Source organism: Pristiophorus japonicus, chromosome 14, assembly GCF_044704955.1.
Source record: "Pristiophorus japonicus isolate sPriJap1 chromosome 14, sPriJap1.hap1, whole genome shotgun sequence".
NCBI classification, from domain to species: domain Eukaryota; kingdom Metazoa; phylum Chordata; class Chondrichthyes; family Pristiophoridae; genus Pristiophorus; species Pristiophorus japonicus.
Genome location: NC_091990.1, coordinates 99,673,600 through 99,682,587, shown reverse-complemented (window position 1 = coordinate 99,682,587; position 8,988 = coordinate 99,673,600). Strand labels below are relative to the sequence as shown.

Below are 8,988 nucleotides of genomic sequence, written 5' to 3'. Positions count from 1 at the left end.
GAAAGCTCTGAGTGAGGTGGACACTCAACAGATGCAGCAAATGCCGACTGTCATTTGACTTGACCTCCACACAGGATGGAGCATGTCTCTGTGTGTGTGTCGCTCAGAAGCGAAATTGCAGGAGATAATGAAATTAGACGCGTCTGGTCTCCTGGGCAACTCGTATTTAAAGTTCCGGCTTTACCGCTTCCTCTGCTTCTCCAAGAGCGGACAACTAATCTGACAACCTCCCCCCACCCCCAACCCTCCACCGTCCCACCGTTTGCACGTAGCGTCTCAAGAGAAATGATGGGAAGGGGTCTAATCAAAGGCACCGTGTCCTGCCATACCCCAGTGGTGTCGGGGATCTGGCTTAGTGGCGAATCCGGCCTCATATAGGAGAGACTTGAGAAGCTGGGGCTGATCTCCTTTGAGCAGAGAAGGTTAAGAGGAGACGAGACAGAGTTGTTCAAAATCGCGAATGGTTGCGATAGAATAAATATGGACAAGTTGTTTCCATTGGCAGAAGGGTCGGTAACCAGAGGACACAGATTTAGGCAAGAGAACCAGAGGGAACATTTTGTTACACAGCGAGTTAGGATCTGGAATGCACTGCCTGAAAGGGTGGTGGAAGCAGATTCAATAATAACTTTCAAAAGAGAATTGGATAAGTACTTGAGGGAATAAATGTCTGTCACACCTGTAACAGTGTCTGTGGCTCTGGTATCGGACTGTTCAGCCATCAAAGAGCTCACTTTGGGAGTGGAAACAAGCCCTCCTCAATTCCGAGGGCCTGCCTATGATCATGATGAGGAACCATGTTCCAGGGCTGAGGGGAAAGAGCAGGGGTGTGGGACTAATTGGATAGCTGGGCACAGTCATGGGCCAAATGACCTCCGATGTAGTGTATCAGTTCACAGTTCTGTCATCCTAAGGAATAACAACGAGGTAGAAAGGAATAGAAGGAGGTGCTAATATGTTGAGATGAAGAGAGGTGGGAGGAGGCTCGAGTGGAACATAAACACCGACATAGACTAGTTGGGCCGAATGGCCTGTTTGTGTGCTGTAAATACTTTGTAAGTCGCATTGAGGGGAGGGGGAAACTTTTTATAGAACTCTTCTGATTCGTTTTTTTTAAGGGGAAGGGGGGATGGGGGAGAGATTTGCTGTTTGTTCGACATTCAGAAAATCCAATAAATGGACGCGATGGGGTGTCAGATAAGTAAATGAGAGCAGTTGACGTAAGGAAGAAGATGCCGTTTCCTTATAAATAGGAGCGGAGGGTTCGCTGGCTCAGGCACCAGTTGACCAACTCGCACGGACGCTCCATGATGTCCACCTCAAGTTCGTCGTCCGCCAAGGGCTTCCGCCGGGCAATTTCCGAGCTGGATTCCAAACAAGTGGATGCGGTGACGGTGAGATTCATAATTCTACTCTCTGTAGAAATAACCATTGTTTGCATCCATTCTCTTATCTCGGCATACTGGGCTCAGTCTGTGCGCCCCGATTACCTTGGTATCTATCTCTCTCCCCTAGAGCATGCACTCGCTGCATCTGCAGAACGCAAAGATTTGTTTTTATCCGCGAGGTATAGATAGATATATTTTAGTTATCTATCCAATAAAAAAGCAGATTCCTGAAAATTCGGCATCCTACCGATTTCTTTCATGGGTTTAAAAACTCAAAAATCTCATCCTTTTCAACTGCAAAAGTAAAGCATTTATAGCAGCTGTTGGTGTTAAATTATAATTCAAGAGGATCGCTAGATGCCCTGCAATTCTCATCTTGAATTGACAGGAACCCCTTACAGCCAATTCTGTTTGTTTAAAATTGGAATTTTGTTTTCACTGGATGGAAATCGCCAAGCGGAAACACTGTGCTGATAATCGGGACTTTATTTCACTCAATGCCGTACGGACCGGACACTCCGCTGCCCAGCTGCCGATAGAATCAATCACACGGTAGTTCCAACAGAACGGGGCAGCACTTCAAGCGAATCACAGAAAAGGGTTTATTCAAAGATAGAGCCTTACGTTGCTTCCCACGTATTTGATGTTATTTTAATATTAAATTCATAATACATATGCACACAGCCAGAGCAATTCTTTAAAAACCCACAGGGGAAGTAATATTTACAAAAGATATTGCCCATATTATTAACAATCTAGAACAATATATAAACTGGGGGCATGAAATTGAGTTTTAATCAGGATGATTCCGTGACCCTATTGGTGCAATGCTGCGCTCGCCTTGCAAGTTAGAACTTTTAGAATCTAACTTAGTGTTTTCCTGCAGGGAGTTTATTTCAAGTTACCAACGCCTGGAGGTATCTTGGAATAAATGATCCATCGTCACTGAACACAAGTGGGTCGTCCAGTGTCCGGGCCAGTTATTGAGCCAACTAGAAGCTGGGCGAATGAACTCTCTTTGAGGTTATTCTTTTGCGTCTTCGCCGTGGTTTGGGAGATGGTCGTCACTGTTTCTTTGTGCAATCGTGTGGAGTGCCTTTGCTCCCAGAGATACGACCCCCTCCGGGAGCGACTGAGTGGAAACAATTCCCCCCTCGCCATATCCCCGAGTCACCCACTTCATTGAAACTCTGGAATCAGAAGAATTAGAGCTGTCTCCTGGCAAAAAGTCCAATTCAAGTCAGACCCTTGAAATAGATCATGCGATTCCAAAACAAAAGCGTAAAGTTTTATATTTAAAATAAAACGTTCCAAGGAAATAGAAAGCAAAGGCCAACACAACATATAGATTTTCTTCAAACCCCCTTCGAGCCACTTTTGGCGATGTGCTGCTGAGCATGGCCAGCAACCCTTTCCAAACTGCTTGGTGCCTCTCACTGTGTGTAGTTTCTTTCCACTACATGCGGTGTACTGCTCGGTACTTACTGAGTGTGCGGTAACACAGGAGGATCCCTGCAGGTTCTTCATCCCACTTCCACATCCCAGGTTACGGGCGACAATGTTACGTCGGTGTGAAGACCTTATTCGATTTTGTGTGAAAATTACTCCATGATTTCATTTTCAGCCATAAATCCGTAAAGAAATAAAATGCTACCCACCTCCCCTTTCCTGTCTCTAAATTACAACCGGTCTCTCCGTTTCTCTTCATCCAATATATGTTCCGTTTCCTTTACGTGCCTGTTACTAGTGAGTGCAACACCATTATCAATCTGAAACCACAGCAGAAAATGTTGGAAACACTCAGCAGGTTAGGCAACATCTGTGGAGAGAGAAACTGAGTCAATCTACCTGACCCGTCCTTCTGTCTATTCATTCAACTCTTCACCTCAGTCTGTCTCTGCTCTGTTTCAGTCAATGACCTATCTCTGTCTTTCACGGATCCTCTCACTGATTGTGTATGTGTGTGTGTGTCCGTGTGGTCTCTGTCTCAGAGGTACAGTGTTTTCCACACTTCTCTCTTTGTAACTCGGGAATCTCTCTATCTGATCCTCTCTTTCTTTGATTTCTCAATCGCTCTAATTGACTTTCTGATCCCTATCCCTCTCATCCCTATTTCTTCAATTCCGCTCTTTTTCTTTCTTTCTGTTGTTTCTTTTTGATTCCTGTCTGCCTTTGACTACTCGCTCTTTGATTCCTATCTGTCTGATTCCTCTCTCTCTCTCTCTGGTCTCCACCCAATCTTGTTTGCCCCTGTCTCTCTTTGATTAGCCTCACCTATCATTTCTCTGTTATTCCTCTCTATCTTGTTCATGTCTATTTCTGATCCTTTGTCTCTGATCCTCTTGTTTTCTAATCCTCTCTTTCTTTGATTCCCCTCTTTAATTACTCTTACTTTCTCTTTCTCTCCTCTTTGATTTCAGGTGTCAATCTTGACTAACTGGTGGCACTCTCACCCGGAGTTAGAAGGTTGAGGAGTTAAGTCTCTCCAGAGACTTACGCAGACATTAGTGCTGCATTGTGAGAAGTGCCACCTTTTAAGTGAGATGTTAATCTGATGGCGTTGGGCCATCTAGTGGGTATAAAAGGTCCCATGGCACTATTTGAAGAACAGGGGAGGTGTCCTGGCCAAAATGTAACCCTCAACCAACATACCCAGAACAGATCTCTGGTTATTTGTTGCATTACTGCTTGTAAGACCCTATGGGCTGTGTGTGCTTACATATTAACAGCGACTACACTTCAAAAGTAATATAATGACTGTGGAGCACTTTGGGATGTCCTACTGATGTGAAAGTTGCTAGTGGGAGGACAGAAGACTAGGAAGCTTTTAAAAGTCAGCAAAGAATGATTAAAAAATGATTAAGAAAGGGAAGATAGACTATGAAAGTAAACTAGCACAAAATATAAAAACAGATAGCAAGAGTTTCTACAGGTATATAAAAAGGAAAAGGGTGGCTAAAGTAAATGTTGGTCTCTGAGAGGACAAGACTGGGAATTAGTAATGGGGAACATGGAGATGGCAGAAACTCTGAACAAATATTTTGTATCAGTCTTTACAATGTCCCAACAGTGGATAGTCTAGAGGCTATGGGAAGGAGGAACTTAACACAATCACAAGGAGGTGGTACTCAGTAAGATAATGGAACTAAAGGCAGATAAATCCCCTGGACCTGATGGCTTGCATCCTAGGGTCTTAAGAGAAGTAGTGGCAGGGATTGTAGATGCATTGGTTGTAATTTAACAACATTCCCTGGATTCTGGGGAGGTCCCAGCAGATTGGAAAACTGCAAATGTAAAGCCCCTATTTAAAAAAGGAGGCAGACAAAAAGCAGGGAACTATAGACCAGTTAGTCTAACATCTGTGGCTGGGAAAATGTTGGAGTCCATTATTAAAGAAGCAGTAGCAGGACATTTGGAAAAGCAAAATTCAGTCAGGCAGAGTCAGCATGGATTTATGAAGGGGAAGTCACGTTTGACAAATTTGCTGGAGTTCTTTGAGGATGTAACGAACAGGGTGGATAAAGGGGAACCAGTGGATGTGATATTTTTGGACTTCCAGAAGGCATTTGACAAGGTGCCACATAAAAGGTTACTGCACAAGATAAAAGTTCACGGGGTTGTGTGTAATATATTAGCATGGATAGAGGATTGGCTAACTAACAGAGAACAGAGAGTCAGGATAGCTGGTTCATTCTCTGGTTGGCAATCAGTAACTATTGGGGTGTCGCAGTGATCATTGCTGGGACCCCAACTATTTACAATCTATATTAACGACTTGGAAGAAGGGACTGAGTGTAATGTAGCCAAGTTTGCTGATGATACAAAGATGAGAAGAAAAGCAATGTGTGAGAAAGAGACAAAAAATCTTCAAAAGGACATAGACAGGCTAAGTGAGTGGGCATAAATTTGGCAAATGGAGTATAATGTTGGAAAGTGTGAGGTCATGCATTTTGGCAGAAAAAAAATCAAAGAGCAAGTTATTATTTAAATGGAGAAAGATGGCAAAGTGCCACAGTACAGTGGGACCTGGAGGTACTTGTGCATGAAACACAAAAGGATAGTATGCAGGTACAGCAAGTGATCAGGAAGGCCAGTGGTATCTTGGCCTTTATTGAAAAGGGGATGGAGTATAAAAGCAGGGAAGTCTTGCTATATAAGTATTGGTAAGGCTACACCTGGAATACTGCATGCAGTTTTGGTTTCCATATTTACGAAAGGATATACTTGCTTTGGAGGCAGTTCAGAGATGGTTCACTAGGTTGATTCCAGGGACGAGGGGGTTGATTTATGAGGAAAGGTTAAGTAGGTTGTGCCTCTATACATTGGAATTCAGAAGAATGAGAGGTGATCTTATCAAAAGGTATACGATTATGAGGGGGCTTGACAAGGTGGATGTAGAGACGATGTTTCCACTGATGGGGGAGACTAGAACTAGAGGGCATGATCTTAGAATAAAGGGCCACCCATTTAAAACAGAGATGATGAGAAATTTCTTCTGTCAGAGGGTTGTGTATCTGTGGAATTTGCTGCCTCAAAGAGCTGTGGAAGCTGGGACATTGAATAAATTTAAGACAGAAATAGACAGTTTCTTAAACGATAAGGGGATAAGGAGTTATGGGAGCGGGTGGGGAAGTGGAGCTGAGTCCATGATCAGATCAGCCATGATCTTATTGAATTGTGGATCAGGCTCGAGGGGCCGTATGGCCTACTCCTGTTCCTATTTCTTATGTTCTTATGTTCTTATGTGCAAACTGGCTACTGTGTGTGCCTACATTATAACAGTGGCTACACTTCAGAAGTAATATATAGACTGTGGTGCACTTTGGGATGTCCTAAGGATGTGAAAGGTGCTATGTAAATACAAATTCTTTCCATCTCTGATAATTTGTAACTTTGATACTTTCCTTCTCTGTCTCTATGATTCCTCTCTGTCACTCTCGGCGAGTCCTTTCTCTATTTTCTCTCTGATTCTTCTCTCTTTGATCCTCTCTGATCCTCTATTGATTCTATCTCGGATTCCCCCTCGGTCTCTCTGATCCTCTATTCATTCTATCTTGGATTCCCCCTCTGTCTCTCTGATCCTCTATTCATTCTATCTCGGATTCTCCCTCTGTCTCTCTGACCCTCTGTTCATTCTATCTCAGATTCTCCCTCTGTCTCTCTGATCCTCTGATCCTCTGGTTAATTCCAGTCTTTCATTCCTGTCTGAAACCCTTGCTGATTCCTCTATTTTTGAACCTTGTATTCTCGGCTCCATTATTTAATTTCTCCTTTCACTTATCTTTTCTTTCTGATTTGTCTTGGATTTATCTTGCTGTTAGTGTGAGTCCACTCTCTCTGAACCATTACATTTATTTCCTCATTCTAGGACATCTGATTCTCCATTCTGCTGCTCCCCATTTTTGATTCCCTTCTCTCTCTATGGTCTTTCTCTCTGATTCTTTTTCAAAACCTCTCCCTCTGCTTCTCTCTTTTGGATTCTGTTCTTCCATTGTCCTCTCTTTCCAATCCTACCTATAAACACTCTCTGATTTTACTCTTGTTGAAGCTCTCTAATTAATTCTCTCTCTCTGATCCTTTCTCACTTTGATTCCTTTGTTTTCTATGAACCTTTTTCTCTCTGGTCTTCTCTCACTCCTTTGTTGCTCTCATTTTGAGACCACTCTCTCTCTTTCTCTCTTTGACCCCCTCATTTTCTCTGTGATCACTTTATGATCTGCTCCCATTTATTACCCTCCCTCTTTCTGACCCGGTTTGATTTATCACTCCCTGTTGCTCCATGATTCTAATTGCCCTGTGTTTGCTCTCCGTTTGTCTCACTCTTACTTCCTCCCCTTGATTCCTTTTTCTGATACCACTCTCTCACCTTTGATCCTTTCATCTCTGATTCCTCCTTCTTCCTCTGATCATCCTCTCTTCCTCTTCCTATTTCTCAGAGTCTCATCTCAGATTCCTCTAATTCCAATCTCATGCCCTTTTCTCTGATGTCTCATTCTGGGATCCATCCCTCTCTCTTTCACTGGTCTGTTTATTCCTCTCTCTTTCTGATCTTCTGGGTCTTTCCCCTCTCACCCTGATTCCAACTTCCTAATCCACTTTCTCCAGTTACTCTTTGATTTCTATCCCTGTTCCTGTTTCTCATTCCTCTTATTTTCTCTTCTCGCTTCTTTCTTTCTTTGATTTCGCTATGTCTCTGATTCCTCTCCCTCATTTCCAACTCTCTTTACTTTCCTCTCTCTCTCTCTGATCCTCTGCCTGAACTGCTAGAGGTGTTCATGGAGGGTTTTGATAAAGTCAATATGGCAATCTATTTCCACTGGCTGATGATTGGGTACAGGAGGTCATAGATTTAAAACCGCCACCAAAAGGACAAAGGAAATGATTAACACTGCAGAACTGGTTGTTAAAGGTTGTTGGAAAATAATACACCTCTTCTCTCTTAGATTCCTCTTCTCTCATTCCAATTTCCAATATCCTCACTCACTTTGTTCACTTACTTCTCTTTGATTCCATTCTTTCTGTCTGATCCTTTTTCTACAATCTTCTCTCTTTGCCTCATCTCTTCATCAATCCTCTCCATCTGATCCAGTCTCTGATACTCTCTCTGATACTCTCTGTCCTTTCTCTCTCATTCTGCTGATTCTCTCTTTTATACCATGTGCTCAGATATGTCTTCTCATTGATCACCGATACTCTCCTTGATTCCACCCTCTTTAGGATCCTCTCCCCATCCTCTCTCTAACTTATCTGGCTAATTGATCCTGACTTTGATGCCTCTATTTCTTCTGATCTTTTCGCTGATCTCTCTCTCTCTCTCTCTCTCTCTCAGACTCTCTTTCTCTGATACTTTTATCATGTTTCTAATCCCCTTTCATTGTTCTCTGTGACGTTTTTCTCCCTCTCTCTATCATTTTTCTCTACCATGGCCTTTCTTTTTTGTTCTCACTCTTGATTCTTTTCCTTGGTCGTCTTTCTGACTCCACTTTCCTCCTGATCCCCCTCTCTTTCTCTTTTGATTCCTTCTTTGGTTTTTCTCTGATCCTCTGTCTCTTATTTCTCTCTATTCCTCTCTCAATCTGACCTTCGGATCCTGCTCCTCTCTGAATCATTTGATTTGACATTCTGCTTTGGACTGAACTCTGTCTTGACCCTGTATTATATTGAACCTTGCTGGCTTCATTCTGACCCTGTTGCATGTCCTTTGTTTACCGCTGGCAGTCCCCCCATTTCATCGGGCGCAGACAGTCCCTGATCGAAGATGCCCGGAAGGAGCGAGAAGCGGCCGCTGCCGCCGTGGGGTCTGCTGATTCTCGGGACCAGCTGGTGTTCGAGGAGGAGGATGGCAGGGCCATGGTTAACTTGTTCTTCACACTTCACTGCGCCAAGAGCTCTTCGCTCTCCCGGACCCTCAAAGTATTCGAGGTAATGTCCCATATTAACCCTTGTGTGCAATGAACCAGTCACTGTCGATATAAGATACGATGCAAGTGTTTAAAATACCCAGGCTGGAGCCCGATTGAATCCGAGCCCAAACTCTGAAACTATTACTGAGAAAATGAAGTTGAAAGCTGAAGCCTATGCCATTGCTTTGGTTACAGCT

At 43.3% G+C, this 8,988-nt stretch overlaps 1 protein-coding gene across 1 annotated transcript in view; it reads left to right on the top strand.

Moving 5' to 3' along the window:
* Nucleotides 1-1,310: 1,310 nt before the first annotated feature.
* Nucleotides 1,311-8,988, top strand: part of th (tyrosine hydroxylase) — a 65,304-nt gene continuing 57,626 nt past the window's right edge. Inside the window, exons 1-2 of the mRNA XM_070898572.1 lie at nt 1,311-1,394; nt 8,607-8,810. Coding sequence (XP_070754673.1) covers nt 1,311-1,394; nt 8,607-8,810 — 288 coding nt within the window. The remainder of the gene's footprint in view (nt 1,395-8,606; nt 8,811-8,988) is intronic.